The 15660-nt window shown below is 40.7% G+C and overlaps 1 protein-coding gene across 3 annotated transcripts in view; it reads left to right on the forward strand.

The window, feature by feature from the left end:
* The window catches only part of Slc12a6 (solute carrier family 12 member 6), a 90563-nt gene that overhangs the window by 56078 nt on the left and 18825 nt on the right, over nt 1–15660 (forward strand). For all 3 annotated transcript variants that reach the window (XM_052722553.1, XM_052722554.1, XM_052722555.1), the window contains 10 exons: nt 2048–2142; nt 3024–3155; nt 4187–4333; nt 5471–5525; nt 5984–6114; nt 7198–7439; nt 9906–10120; nt 12459–12617; nt 12770–12868; nt 13127–13184. In XM_052722553.1, the coding sequence (XP_052578513.1) occupies nt 2048–2142; nt 3024–3155; nt 4187–4333; nt 5471–5525; nt 5984–6114; nt 7198–7439; nt 9906–10120; nt 12459–12617; nt 12770–12868; nt 13127–13184 (1333 nt within the window). The remainder of the gene's footprint in view (nt 1–2047; nt 2143–3023; nt 3156–4186; nt 4334–5470; nt 5526–5983; nt 6115–7197; nt 7440–9905; nt 10121–12458; nt 12618–12769; nt 12869–13126; nt 13185–15660) is intronic.

Consider the following 15660-nt stretch of genomic DNA (forward strand, 5'->3'; position numbering starts at 1 on the left):
TGAGCAGTGTCTTGCTTCGAATGATTTGTTAGTCAACAGGCTCACGGTCCTCTTCATTTGCCCACTAGAAGGTTATATTTCAGCCCTTTATCAAGATGGTTTTCACAGCCATTGATGATGATTGCCTAAATCTGTTATTCCCCCTAATGTTTGCAAATTGGCAAGGGTTTCCTATGTACTGTTCCATGTATCATAGATTAGCTACACTGTGTCTATAAAAAAGTAGTCTTTAGCTGTATATTATCCTCAAATATAGTTAGCACAAAACAGACAGCAAAGTTGATTCTTCTGTTATTTTTCAACTTTGTATACTTGACTTTTTAAAAATATAATTTTGAATATCTCATGTGTCAATCACTTTTCCTGTCACGACCATCAGGAACTCCTTCAAGTCAGTCTCATGTCCTTCTAGATGACCAGGTCATCTCAGTAGCTTGCTATCCTCTGCCAGGCTCATCTTCCATATTTAAAGTAATGGATAATTATTTTAATGTTCTTCATTTTTACACGAGTGTATTTTTTTAGTAATGGGAACCTTAGTTTTAAATCGTATTTACACATTTTTTTCTCTTCTCTCCTGCCAGACTGTGCAATCATGTAACTTGCGCACAATTTAAAAAGCTAAAGAGTAGGAAGTATTCATTTAACACAAACTTTGCTGTCTTGGGAGCTCTGTTTCTTCCTTGTTTACAGCTAGTTCATCAGATTCCAGTCAATACCTCTTTCAACATAAAAATAATATGGAAGGGCTCATACAAAAATATATTGGATGCTAGCCACAAAGGTACACATCTATAATTTAGTACTTTGGGGCTGATGAAAGATATTCAAGAGTTTGAAACCAGTCTGGGCCTCATAGCGAGACTCTTTCAAAAACTACTGCTGACCTCCAGCTGCTCACTGTATAGAAAACAAAAGACTGTAGAGTGCTTAGCCTCAATTTGACATTCATATATTATCTCAAGGCTCAGGGATCTTTGTGGAGGAGGGGGCAGAAAGACTGTAAGAGCCAAAGTTGGTAGATAATTTAAAGGAGACAGTGTTTTCCAGACAGAAGCGTATATGAACTCACAGTGATTGTGACAGTGTGCAAGGGACTTCCACAAGCTCCAACCAGACAGAATTCCTGCACAGTGGGAATGAAGGTGGATATGTAATTATTAGCATTTAGTGATTTCTGGGAAAGGGAGATTTAATGATGATGACCTTGATAGTGTGATCACATACCAGAGCAGACCTCAATCCCAAAACTAGATGAGCAACACAAACTGGACCTGACAGGAAAAGAAGGTCAAAAAAAAGAAGCAGTCTCAAAGTTGGGTTGGAAGCAATGAGAGGCTTGAGGTGGGAGTAAGGGGGTTGGGGTCTTGAATATATTCAAAATACATTGTTTGTAATTCTCAAAGAATTTTAACAAGTAATCGTCATCATAGATTAAATCACCTGATGTAATTGGTAGCATCAGAAATGAGGTCAACGAGATAGCTCAGTAGACCCTTGGCACGCAAGCCTGACAACCTGAGTTTCATCCCATGGACCCTTGTAAAGGTAGAAGGAGAGAAACAAATCTACAAAGTTGTCCTCTGACCTCCACAGGCAAGCGCGCGCGCGCACACACGCGCGCGCGCACACACACACACACACTTCATTTTTAATGTCAGAAGGCCCTGGAAATAGCTTTTTCTTCTTTTATCAGCAGCAATCATTTGTAAAATAGTCCACATCTGGAGTAGTATAACACACCGGGAGAGAAATACTGTGTGTGTTTTGTTTATTTATTTGTGGATAAGCTTAAGGGTAGGCCCTCTATTGTCTCCAGAGATCTCTGTATTAAGAAAAGGAATTGTTCGTGTTGATTTCCTTGGTTCCCCAATTTGCTTTTGCTCCTGCTAGAAAAACACCATGTTCTCCAAGCAGTGCTAATTGAGGTCTACCACTCAGGCTGAACCTGAATCTGAAATAGTCTCTGTTACCACAGAGACAGCATAGTTATTGGTGCTGGTGTCTCAGAACCAATAAAATGCCAATGTTTGCCTTTCTTTTTCAGATGACGGACATAAAAAAGCTCGAAATGCTTATCTCAACAATTCCAACTATGAAGAAGGAGATGAGTATTTTGATAAAAATCTGGCACTCTTTGAGGTAATATTTTAATTATGTATGTGTCTGGGGAGAGTAGAAGAGAGATCATATTTCCCTGGTGATGGAGTTACAGGTGGTTGTGAGCATCCCAGTGTGGGTGCTAGGAACTGAACTTGGGCCTCTCGGAAAGTAGCAAGTGCTCTGATCCACTGAGCCACCCCTTCAGCCCACACAGTGGAATTCTCATCAACCATATGAAATATGAAATCATCACATTTGCAGAAAAATGTTTAGAAATAAAAATCTTTATGTTAAGCAAATTAAGACAAACTAAGACGACTATTAAGTAGTACATATTTTCTCTCCCATATGTGTATTTGTGTGTGTGTGTGTGTGTGTGTGTGTGTGTGTGTGTAAGAGAGCAGAATTCTGGCGGACTGTGAGAATGGAGGAAGAGATGTTAAGGGAGCAGAGAAGTGGAGACAGGTAATTGAATGCCTGTAACGTGAAAGCAGAGGAGGCTAATGAGGATAGGAGGGACCTGGCCTATAAGAGGGTCAGAAGAAATGTGGGAAGGTAGAGAAGGAGGGGAACAGATTCGAACAAAAGTATAATTATACATGTGTATGAAAAAATCCTTAATGAAACCCAGTACTTTGTATCCTACCTTAACTGGCTGCCCTAATTAAGTGTAGTCTTTTTTACCGTCTCAGTGCTGGGGATTGGCCCAGGTCCTCAGGCATGTAGGCAAACCACTCTCACTGAGCTGTGCTCTCAGCTCTGTAATCTTTCAAATGTCAGAAACAAGTTGTCTCACTGAAGAATTTTCTTAAAATATTTATCTGTGAAATATTTTCTCATTTATTTTGCTGTTTCCTGGTAGAAAGTTTATTTTGTTGCTGAATTGCAGCATCCTTCATAAATTATTTGTGATTTTATAGGAAGAAATGGACACCAGACCAAAGGTGTCTTCTCTCCTCAACCGCATGGCCAACTATACTAACCTGACACAGGGAGCAAAGGAGCATGAAGAGGCGGAGAACATCACTGAAGGGAAGAAGAAGCCTACCAAGGTGAGGCCTCAGAACACAGGACAGAGATGAAGGCATGCCCAGGGCATCAGTCTGTGTTAAGAAACTGTGTAGTAAATGCTTGATGTACCCAGTACCATTCTGAGCATTGGCCTCGTGGCCCAGACAGAATGTGCAGTACCCTAGCTTCACGTGGGAAGCCAGTCCCTAAACTTGCCAAGTTCTGTTAAAGCATCTTCAGTGTCAAGTAAAGCTTGACCTAAGACTTGTGCAGGGTTAAAAGGAGGGAGACTAATGAGAGCCTGCTGGCAGAGTCTGATCCCCTGGCCGATCAGATGGAGAAAGCTGTCTAACATGGTGGTATGAGACCATCCCAGGGAGGAAGTTAGCCATGTTAGCAGGAGAAGGGCTAGCACGTCAGTGGGGAGGAGTGTCTCTACCCGGCCTCTGATGCCCTCTGCCTGGGTACAAAGGGTTTTTTTTTTGTTGTTTTTGTTTTTGTTTTTGAGATGGTGTATCAAATATAACACAGGCTAGCCTTGGACTCAGAGTCCTCCTGCCTCAGCGACCCAGGTGCTAGAATCATAGGTATCCACCATGATAATGATACCCAGTAGTTGTTAGACTTTTTACTGCTACTGTTTTTCTTAAAATAAAATTATGCCAATACACACAGTTAGTTTAGCTCTTTGCAAAGGGGCCAAATGGCCCTCAAGTTTTTACTTTCCCCATCTCTTTCATTTACCAAGTATGTGAAGAATTTGTACCTAATTCTTCAGAATTTCTGTAAGTTGTTGTGTTTTTAAATGAGAATAAAACTTTAACAACCTTGAGTAATAGACATTTTTAGATTGTTGATTGGTCCATTGCTTAGGAATAATAAAAATGTAGAAACTTATCTAAATTACACATGTATTACAGATAATGGAAGCACAGTGATGGACTTTACTAAGAGACCTGTGAAGATACTATTTAACCTTCCTACCTATGCTTTGAGATTAATGTGGTAAATCTAAACATCTTTTATGGCTAACTACATAATTTTTCCTTTTGTCTTACATTTTTATTTCCAGAGCCCCCAAATGGGTACTTTCATGGGTGTCTACCTCCCATGTCTACAAAATATTTTTGGAGTGATCCTCTTTCTGCGTCTCACCTGGGTGGTGGGCACAGCTGGAGTCCTTCAGGCCTTTGCAATTGTCCTCATCTGCTGCTGCTGTGTAAGTCCTCCTGCACTGGCCCCTGGAGCTGGCCTGGGGCATTTCACTGCTGAGAGTACATATGCACTTGACCTCCTGGGGATCAAGAGCAGAAGATATGTGAAGACCCGCTCCCAACAGGAGAGAGAGTGTTGATCTTAAAATCTAAAGGGCTTTTGTTCAGCACCCACTATCCATTTCTTCCTGTGTAGTAAATGGTGTCCTAGATTTTTGGAAATAACAAAATGTGGGTCTTTAAATAATTCAAAATCTGGGTACTTTGGGCTTGAAAACACTGATGTTGTAACAGAAAATTATTAGAAAATGTATACACTATTGTAAAATGTACTGAAAAAAAATTGACAGTGCCTGAGAAGGGTGAGGTGAATCTGGATTTGGTTTGGTTCACTTTGAAATCTCCTTTCCTATGTTTTCCCCAGAAATTACTCAGGTTTTTCTGGCTCTTCTCTCACTTACACTCAGCCCATTCTGATTCTCCTTTAATTTAAAGTGCTCATTTTTATATATCCCACCCCTGTCCATCAATCTGCTGTCCCCTTTGTTTTGGTAACCATTATGTCCTCCGTATGCATCATGCTCAGCTGCACACTAACCATGCAGGTTAAGCAGACCTAGCCCATGTCGTTAATAACTTATTGGCAATGGCTTCCCCACTCCCGGTTTCTCAAGCTTGAATCTTCAAGGCCGTATTTGACTCCTTGGTTGCCGTTCACCACGGCCAATCTGTTCTCTCTGAGATGCTTCATATACAGCCTCTGCTTCTTATCCCCACTATCACACTGTAGAGTTTATCTCCTACTTGTACCACAGCAGCCTACTAGCTAGTCACTGTGCCTCCTCCAGCTGTGCCCTTGTTGAAGCCCTTTATGTACTTTGTTACTCGATGATGTTTTGAATTTGTTCCAGTGGTTCTCTTTCTTCCTGCATATTGTTTTTGGCATTGTAGCTAGTCTGTAGAGTCTAGCCAGCTTTCCAGTGGTTCTCCCCAACTGTTCCTTTTGAATATGTTACACAGCGACTCTTCGTAAGGGTGGGTAGAGTTAAACGTTTGTAAATGCTCTGAAGTCCACACACAGGAAAGCAGTACAGAAATGTCAGCTCTGCCCAGTAATAAGGTTCTTGTTTCTCTCTCTGCAGACGATGTTGACTGCCATCTCCATGAGTGCCATTGCCACTAATGGAGTGGTGCCAGGTCAGTAGTCCGAGCTTGAATCGCAGGGCTGTTAGCGGTCACCCACTGTTTCTGTGCTGTGAAGCTGGAGGTATAAGCGCCAAAGAAACTTCATGTGTTTATTCTGTTGTTTCCAGTGTACGGTGTCAGTGTTGCCTCTAAAAGTGAAAGAGACAAAGACAAATGCTGTTTGGCTTAAGGATGTTATCTTTGAAATCTCATTATTTTTAGACAACAGTGCTTTAATTTCAGCCACATTTTTCACTTATAAAATATATTTTATTAGACTACCCTATTCCTGTAGGAAATATTCTAATTTTTCCTAATAATTGGGTACATCATTCCTATTAGCAAATCTACTTTGTTACAGAGTTTCCCAAACATCTTTTTTGCATATTTTTGAATTCTATTTATGACTTGTTTACAGTCCTCTTAGTGATACCCTCATTTTATTGTTCGTATCTGTTTTTGTCTCGTAGCTGGGGGCTCATACTTCATGATTTCCCGGGCCCTGGGCCCAGAGTTTGGTGGGGCTGTTGGCCTCTGCTTTTACCTTGGCACCACATTTGCAGCCGCCATGTATATTCTTGGTGCCATTGAAATTTTCCTGGTAAGTAATGAGTTAATTGTGATCTGTAATCTAGAAGTTCTGTGGGTTTGTTTTCTTAGATATTAAAGTTTCTGAGATCAGGTGGGGCAGCCAGTCAGGTGATGGTTGCTGTGACTGTGTTCTTACCATGACTCTGAGGCAGAAAGGTTGAGGTGTCCTTCGCCTGCCTGTCCTTTTCCCTCTATCTGATTGTCCCCAACTCTGTCACCTTAACCAGGGAGTTCATATTGAGGTAGAAAAGACTTATGCCAATGTAGAAAAGTAAAACAAAGCTCATTTGTTTGTATCATACACATAGGTGTTCTAGTGTGTTGCATATATGTGTGTAAGGCCAGAGATGAACCTGGTTCCTCACCTGTCGTTCTTCAGGAGCCATCCAGTTTGTTTTCTGAGATGGAGTCTTTCACTGGGGCTGGGGGCTCTCCACCTCTGACCAGCTGGCCAGGCAGCCCTGGGGGTCCTCATGTCTTCACCTTCCCAGTGCTAAGATCACAAGCACATGCTACCGTGCCTAGCTTTTTACATAGTCCGGGGGAATCAAACTCAACTACGAATTCATGTGCAGCAAAGCCAGTCACTGACTGAGCTGTATCCCCAACCTCTTTTTGATAACTTTATCCCAATGATAGAGTTTTTATTTCTCTACTCATTTTTTAAATATTTTCTGTAGCCTTTCAGTAAAATCATTTTTTCTTTTTCCCATTTGGAAACGTAGATGTTCAAATTAGCAATTAGAAAACAAAAATAATCCATGACATAACATTTCTATGGACATTCTAGAGCCAAATAAAAATTTGGTTAATTTGCAGCCCAGTGTGGTACATAACTTTAATCCCAGTACTTGAGAAACAAAGGCAGGTAGATCTCTTTGAGTTCCAGGCCAACTAGGGCTATAAAATGAGACCCTTTCTAAAAACAAATGAATGAAAGAAGAAAGGATAAACAATGTTTTAATCATTTTTTTGTTCCAGCTTTCCTTTCCTTCATAAAAGTAAAAGTAACATAAACTGTTACAGCCCTTCTACTTGATTGTTTTTAAATGACATCATTTCCTCTCTGCTTCTTTTTTTTTCTTTGTAACAGGTGTATATTGTCCCCCGAGCTGCCATCTTTCGCAGTGATGATGCACTCAAGGAATCAGCAGCCATGCTAAATAACATGCGTGTCTATGGCACAGCCTTCTTGGTCCTCATGGTCTTGGTGGTATTCATCGGCGTACGCTATGTGAATAAGTTTGCCTCACTTTTCCTGGCCTGTGTAATTGTGTCCATTTTGGCTATCTACGCTGGTGCCATCAAGTCTTCCTTTGCTCCACCACACTTCCCGTACGTGCCTATCTCTTCACCTGGTCATCGTTGGGGAGTCAGTGACAGGATCTGGTGATGTGAACATTTCCATCAGAATTTCATGGAGTGATTTCCTATTGGCCCAGTTTCCCAGCAGGAAACTTCCTGATAAACTGTCCTGTTGACCCCCTTCCTCACTTCTGAAGTGTAGACCTAGCAACTGTAGCCATCATTAAGGTATACCTATTTAGGTGCCCCCTTGTGTATATGTGAACCATCTATGAAGGACTTTGTAGTCAATAGTCATTACCAGCAACCTTTATAAGGCATTTAAATGTCTAGTTGCTTTTTAAAATAAAAACCAATTCAAAAGAATTCTAGAGTAGCAGCCTGGAGAGAGGACTCTGTAGCTGAGATCACTGGATGATCTTCCAGAGGACCTGGGTTCAATTCCTAGCACCCACATAGTGGCTCACAACTGTCTGTAACTCTAGTTCCAGGGGATCTGCTACACTCTTGAGGCCTCTACAGGCTTCAGGCACACAACTAGTGCACAGACATCCATGTAGACAGAAACACCCACACATTAAATAAATCTTTTTTGAAAAGAATTACCTAATTTGTTTAATTATTTTCTTTATTCTTGGTACCATAAGTGCTAAGAGTTATTAGTATAAAATAAAGGGAAATGAAAGTCATAGCATGTGTATGTGGAGGACATTACATGCCATAAACGGTGCAGTAGTGAATTGATGGATTTTGTGCAGAGCCTTCACTCACAGACTCACCTGTTTTCCCTTTGATTTGTGACACCAAGGCTGGTTGGTACTCAGTTATTTGTAATCTTGTTACAGAAGTTGCTTTTGAAGTCCTATGGTTCAGCTGGGAATCAAATTTCTTGGTACTATGCTGATTTAAACAGGTTACAGAAAAATCAAACGTTTTTTCATGATTGAAAAAAAAACTCAGTGAAGATGAATAACTTTCTCCAAAGTCAACTAATGGTGGGGCAAGGACATGAACTTAGGTTTCCTGACTGCTCTTTGGTATTGCTTCTTTGTGATGCCAGTAATAGATTCCATCATAAACTTTCATTTTGCTTACTTAGGGACCATAAAATAATCAAAGTTCCTTTTCAGAGTTATAAAAGTTTTAGATGCAACATTTTAGCTCTATCTCAACTCAGGAAATTCCATTTTGCTTCAGGTTCCCTTTGGGGCTTCTCCACTTCTGTTTGGTTGGAAAAAAAAAATCATAGTGTCTGTTATTTTGTTTTTAAAAATTTCTGCATAATATGTTAAAAAAAAAAAAACTGTAGAAGGACCATGAAACAAAACTAGGGATTGTTAAGAGTTGTTGAAGCCAAGTAATCGAATGCGGTTCATTATGTATGTATGAACACACTCTGCAGATTCTGAGCCTTGTTTTGTTCAACCTCTGAAGTATTTTACTATGGCTCTATTACTCTCTCCTTGTTTACGTCTCTGGGTAGAAGAAAAAATAAATCAGCAGCTAATATTTGTATTATCCTTAAATTTCCTCTTTACCACTGGGTCTAGGCTTAAGGTCAAAAACGGTTTTCTCTTGGGCCATAGAGGGATGTGCTTGTTAAATCTAGTCAAGCTGTCCTACAACAGAAGACTCAGCAAAACAGGTGGTTCCAAAGGCTCTTAGGAATGTAAAGCCCCATCTCCTTTCATTTCCGACCTTCTTTCTTTCCCTCCATCTTCCCCACCCCCCCTCTGCCTAGAAAGAAAACAAAATGTGAGCATTGGGATATTTTTAAAATAAGAGCAGAAATGCTCTGAGGTTTTGTTGTTGCTGCTGCTGGTGGCTGGGTGTTCGCCTGTGTGATTGTGTGGAAACCAGAAGTATCTGGTGTCAGTCCTCTGTGGCTCTCTGTCTTATTCCCTGAGACTCCCTAGGTAAACTTCATTGTGTGCATTGTTTATCTAGACGGGCAGGCCAGCGAATCCCAGCCTTTCTGTCTGTCCTCCTCACCTGCCTCATCCCCAGTGCTGAGATTGCAGGCATGCAGGACCACACCAGGCTTTCTGCCTGTGTCTGGAGATCTGAACTCAGGACCTCATGCTTCCACAGCAAGCACGTGAACACTACTGAACCCATCCAGGATCCTTTTTGTCCTGAAAGTGGATGAATCGCCAAATATGTTTGGAAGATAATTCAGCGTAGTTTCTTTGTACAGTCCTTGTGTTTGAATACCACCTGCCATTTGTGTGACCTTGATTTTGGTCAGATTATTGAATCTCTGTAAACCTCAGTACCTCCACCACATAAGATAAATGTTAAAATATTGCGAGACCTGTGAGGATTATACTGGCAGAAAAGGCAAGTCACGTGATGCACAGTGCTGGTCAGTATCACTCGTCTTTTCCTACCCATGGCAGTAGAATCTCTGAGAAATGAGATCTTTTTTTCCCTTTACTAATCTGCTTTTCCTCTTTAAAACTTAGATCTTTCTCTTCCCTGTTTGCTTTGCTTTAGGGTCTGCATGCTGGGCAACCGCACCCTTTCATCAAGACACCTTGACGTTTGCTCTAAGACCAAGGATGTTAACAACATGACAGTGCCATCAAAGCTATGGGGATTCTTCTGTAACTCAAGTCAGTTTTTTAATGCCACCTGTGACGAGTACTTTGTTCACAACAATGTCACCTCCATCCAAGGCATTCCTGGGCTGGCTAGTGGTATCATTACTGGTAAGTTAGAGTTTAATTAGACTCATTTTGTTTTGTGTTATTTCTTCCTTAGGACAGTGGGGGAAATAGGCTTTCCCATCTTAGATGCTTTTTTTGTCCCTTTTTTATTATAATATATGAATTATGTATAACAAGTTTATTATCGTATTTTATACACGTATATTAGGTCTTTTGATCATGCCCCCCATTCTCTCATTTGTTTAGGATTGCTCATAGGTTCGTGGGTGACATGTTGTTTATTGTAGCATGGGCCCCTTACAGTGGCTTCAGGACTGAAGAAAACGTCTCTCCCTCCCACATCAACCATGAGCTGGGTATAACGCCTCAGGGATGGGTGGGGTCTTGCCAGTGCCCTCCTCCTTATATGACAGGATATTGATAGAGCCAGCCTTGTGAAGATTTTGTGCAGGGAATCAGAGCTGCTGTGAGTTGAAGCATGCAAGGGCCACGTCCGAAGTCAGCACTCTTTTGTCACTCCCTCTCTTCCATGGATTTTTTTGTTCTTCCAGCCCCCTTTCCCACGATATTCCCTGAGCCTTGAAGAGGGGGATACAGATATTTTTATGACTAAACATTCAAAGGTCAGTTACTCTTATCACTTTGACCAGTCGTTAATGAAGCTCCACAGTTACCACTGCCTACTGTAAAAAGAAATTTCCCTGACCAAAGCTGATGGCAGCACTAACATATAAGCATACATATATAGTTGTTTAGAAGGCAGTTGGACAAGCACAGCATGTCCATTTAGCAAACATAGGCAGTAGCTTCCCCACTAGGGCCAATGACCTAGACCTAAATAGTGATGATTATGATTGCAGAGGTTAGGCTTGAACCCAAGGATTATGTCTGACAAGGACCACATGCTCCACCATTGAGCTGCATGTAGGCAGCTAAGACTCTTCTATTGGACATGGCACGGGTCTCCATGTATTCATGTGTAGCTAGAGTTTTCCTGCCTGGCCCACAGTCAGGACAAATCTCTGTCACCCGCCAGTCCCACAGCAGCTCAGACCCGACCAAGTAAACACAGAGACTTACATTGGTTACAAACTGTATGGCCGTGGCAGGCTTCTTGCTACCTGTTCTTATAGCTTAAATTAATCCATTTCCATTAATCTATACCTTGCCACATAGCTCGTGGCTTACTGGCATCTTCACATGCTGTTTGTCATCGTGGCAGCTGGCAGTGTCTCTCTGACTCAGCCTTCCACTTCCCAGCTTTATTCTCCTCCTTGTCCCACCTGTTACACTTCCTGCCTAGCCAATGGCCAATCAGTGTTTTATTTATTGACTAATCAGCAACACATTTGCCATACAGAACATCCCACAGCATTCATGAATAACTTTTAAACACAGAATCCTTGTGCCTCAGCCTCCTGAGTACTGGGAGGATTATAGGCATGCACCACCATACCCAGCATGTTTCTGTTTTTCTCTCGTGAGATTATCTGTTTTTAGAGCTCCCTGGCAGAGTGCATCTGTTAAAATTTGCCTTCTTTTAAGGACAGAGGCAGACAAAAGACTTTTTAGCCTAGGGTAGGATAAAACATTTGGTGAATATTTTTATTTTGCAATGTTCTTCAAGCTAACATCAAACTCCTGAGCTTAAGCAATCCTTCTGCTTCAGGCTCATGGGACTTCAGGCTCAAGCTGGGACTACAAGGATTTGCCTTCGTGTCTGACTCAATGTAGTCTTAAAAAATTGCCAGTGATCTTCTTGCAGTGATAGCTAAAATAGAACTGTTTTAATGTCACCAGTCATACGTGTTTTCCTTGCTCAACTAAATTTCTGAAATTCTTTGCTTAAATGACATCCATCTTAAATATTTTGTCCACAGATTTCCTTGCCCATTAAGCAAGTTCATGCTAAGAGGTTAAAAACTGCTTTGATATTAATTTTTTAAAAAGTAGATTTTATATTTGATAACTAATTTAAAAATAGGCATTTTGTGGCATTTAATTTTAGTCTGCTTAACTGTTACTAATTTATATTAGGAAAATTAACTACATTTATTATGTGAAATCATTTTATAAAATTATATTAGAACAAATGAGAAATAGCATTGGTTTTATTCTGGAATACTTAACATGTGTTCATGTTGAAGAAACAATGGCTTTAAAAACTATTATAAGGGCTGAGGTGGAGGTAGGCACAGTACCTGCCTGGCATTTAAAGAGTCTTAAGTCAGTCTCCAGTACAGTAATTATAACAATAATTATAGGGGTCTCTGACTGAATGTTATTTGGGTAAGAAATCATGTACTTACATTACTTCTATATTGCTTATATCCTTGTATCCTCTTTCTTCCTACCCACCCCACCCCCAACCCCTTTGCAGAAAATCTTTGGAGTAATTATTTACCAAAGGGGGAGATCATTGAAAAGCCATCAGCCAAGTCATCCGATGTCTTGGGCAGCTTAAACCATGAATATGTCCTTGCTGACATCACCACCTCCTTCACTCTTCTGGTGGGGATCTTCTTTCCTTCTGTTACAGGTAAGAGGGTGGGCTCTTAGGTTTTAGAAGCCATCAGCCACAGTGAGCACATTTTCTCAGGAGATCTAAGTTTGCCCCTAGTCTTCAGTGTCAATATGAACATCAGAGTGCCCAGAAAGCCAAGACGTTAACTTGGTGTTTCCCCTTACTAGGTATCATGGCTGGGTCAAACAGATCCGGAGATCTGAAAGATGCTCAGAAGTCCATTCCCATTGGAACCGTCCTTGCCATCCTGACCACATCCTTCGTGTGTATCCTCTGCGTCATGGTGATGGGATCATGCAGTAGAGCTAAGATGATCAGTATTTTTATCTAATAATAATAATGCCATCTCTTACTACTGCCTCACTTGCCAGAGAGTTGCCCTGCTTCATAAGCACCATTAAAAAAGGATTTTATAGGATTAGTGAATTTAGCAACTCACTATATGGTAAAAGAATCATCCTGAGTGTAGTTACTGTAGAAAAGGTAAAGGATAACAACAGTTTCCTTGACTCTCAGCATATCAGACTTAAGCAATGTTGTCCTTTTTGGTGCATGTATTGAAGGAGTTGTTCTCAGAGACAAGTAAGTATAACAACCATGTGTCCGTCTTCCATGACATTTGGTCACTCAGCATAGTGTCAACACAGAATCTCAAACCAGGCCAAGGTGTCAATCATAACTAGTAAAATAGAAAGTGAATGTATTGAGCTAAAATGTATGTGTATATACATATACACACACAAATATACATTTGTCTCATATATATATGAAAGTCATATATCTATATCTATATATGAGAGACACAGTCAAAGAGGAATGTGTGTGAGTGTATCAAAGAGACAGACAGGAATATATATCACTGAGCTTGTGTGGCACATACAATACTCTATGTTTGATCCCAGCAATACAAAAAAAAGTTTTAAAAAAGAGATTAAAATAATATGTGCATAATTTAGCCTATGATAAGGTAAAATATTTTGTGATTTTTTTTTTCTTCTGTAATGTTCATCAAGCTTACCTCAAATTTATGGGATTAAGCAGCTCTCCTGCCTCAGGCAGTAAATAATTAGTAAATAATAAGGACCAAACTATATAAGACATAACTAATATAGCTGTGGTGATGTTTTATTTGTGTTTTAATAAAGCTTGCCTGGAGATCAGGGGGAAAAGGCAAGCCATTTTAAGTAAACAAAAAGGCAGCACATGCTTTTAATCCGATCACTTATCAGGCAGGGTCTCTGTGTGTTCAAGGCCACACTAGGGAACAGAGCCAAGTGTGGTGACACACACCTTTAATCCTAGTACCAACCATAGAGACCTGGAGGTCTGTACAGACAGACAGTGACAAGGAAGTCACATTGGCTAAGATAACCAATGAGAGGGCAGAACAGCAAGGCAATAAAGGAGTGGGTAAGACAGGAAGTAGCTCGCATTTGGACGCTGCTGAGTTGGTGAGGTAAGGTTGGCTGGTGGCTCTCCCTATTTCCCTGATCTAAGGCTTTCACCCCTATATTTGGCTCCGTGTTTTTCATTTAATAAGACCATTTAGAAATTCGTCTACATACAGCTTTTCCCCCCAAAAAAAGCTATGAAGTTGTCTAAATACTAAGTACTTTCCTGTACATGAAGAACTGCTAGAATACTGTATGAAAGTAGAACAGGACAAGTATAACTACGTAGCATCTTCAGCATCCTCGGCAAGAGAGAGGCATCTGTCCACTCACACTTGGCATTCTAAGTGGAGCGGGACAGTGATTTCCTTCATGAAGACTACTTAGCATTTACCATTTCTTTTCTCTCAAATATGTTTTGTGAGATATTTGTGGACAGATCTGTCCCTGAAACTTGCTAATTCTTACTGTCTTAGTTAGGGTTTGCTATTGCTGTGAGGAGACACCATGATCACGGCAACTCTTATAAAGAAAACATTTAATTGAGGGGGCTTGCTTACAGTTCAGTGGTTCAGTGCTTCATGGTGGGGAGCGTGGCGGCATGCAGGCAGATGTGGTGCTGGAGCTGAGAGTCCTACATCTTGACCCAGAGGCAACAGGAAGTCCACTGACTGTCACACTGAGGGAAGCTTGAGTGGCATACTTCCAACAGAAGGTATGGCCCAGATTAAAGGTGTGCCCTCCAGGCTCAAGGTCTGGATTAAAGATGTGTGTCATCCAGCATCTCCAACAAGACCACACTTCCTCCAACAAGGCCATACTTTCTAATAGTGCCACTCCCTATGAGCTTATGAGGGCCAGATACATTTAAACCACCATACTTATATTTTCCATATCTTGGTTAATATTCTCACTGCACTTCCTGTCACAGGAATCTAGGTATTGCCTTAACCTAGGTATTTTCCTTTGTTTTTATCCATCCTCTAAGTCTTTTCTAAGGCCTGTGAATTCTATTTACTTTCCACTGCTCAGTGATCCCATCACTCCGTACTGGGCTTCAGTTTTTTTTTTTTTTCTCTTTATAATCACTTACTAATCTCCCTTCTTCCTACTGCCACCACAGTGCTCTGTCTCTATACCTTTGTCTATGTTGTTTCCTTTGCTCCGGTTGGTTATTCCTCCTGGGAAGACTCACTGCATCCTCCTTAAGACTAAACTCTCCTGTAGTTTTCCTTTTTTAACCCCAAAAGTAGAGTCACTCCTCCTTTTGTCTATCGACTATATTTGAATATATTGTGGTGCTGCACTTACCACACTGTATTGTAGCTACTTATTTTTATATTACGTTCCCTTGATTGTGCTCTAGAATTCCTATAGGCAGGAATCCTAGCACAAGGTATTATAAATACTGTTGAAGAAAATAGGTACCAAAGTGTACGTGTGTGTATGTGTGTGTGTGTGTACATGCGTGTATGGGTACAAGGCATAGTGTATCACTGAACTGTTTTATTGGAAGGGAACAGTGGTTAATTTATACATATATAAAATTATTCAGTTCTAGTTTGAAAACTCACTGGGCACTATCTCCTAATGTTGCACATGTCAATATGCCTTGGCAGTTTCACTTCTGGGTATATTCTGCAGAAATGTTTATGCATATGCATTAA

This window comes from Peromyscus californicus, unplaced genomic scaffold (assembly GCF_007827085.1).
Source record: "Peromyscus californicus insignis strain IS unplaced genomic scaffold, ASM782708v3 Scaffold_7__1_contigs__length_154581171, whole genome shotgun sequence".
In the NCBI taxonomy this organism is placed as follows: Eukaryota; Metazoa; Chordata; class Mammalia; order Rodentia; family Cricetidae; genus Peromyscus; species Peromyscus californicus.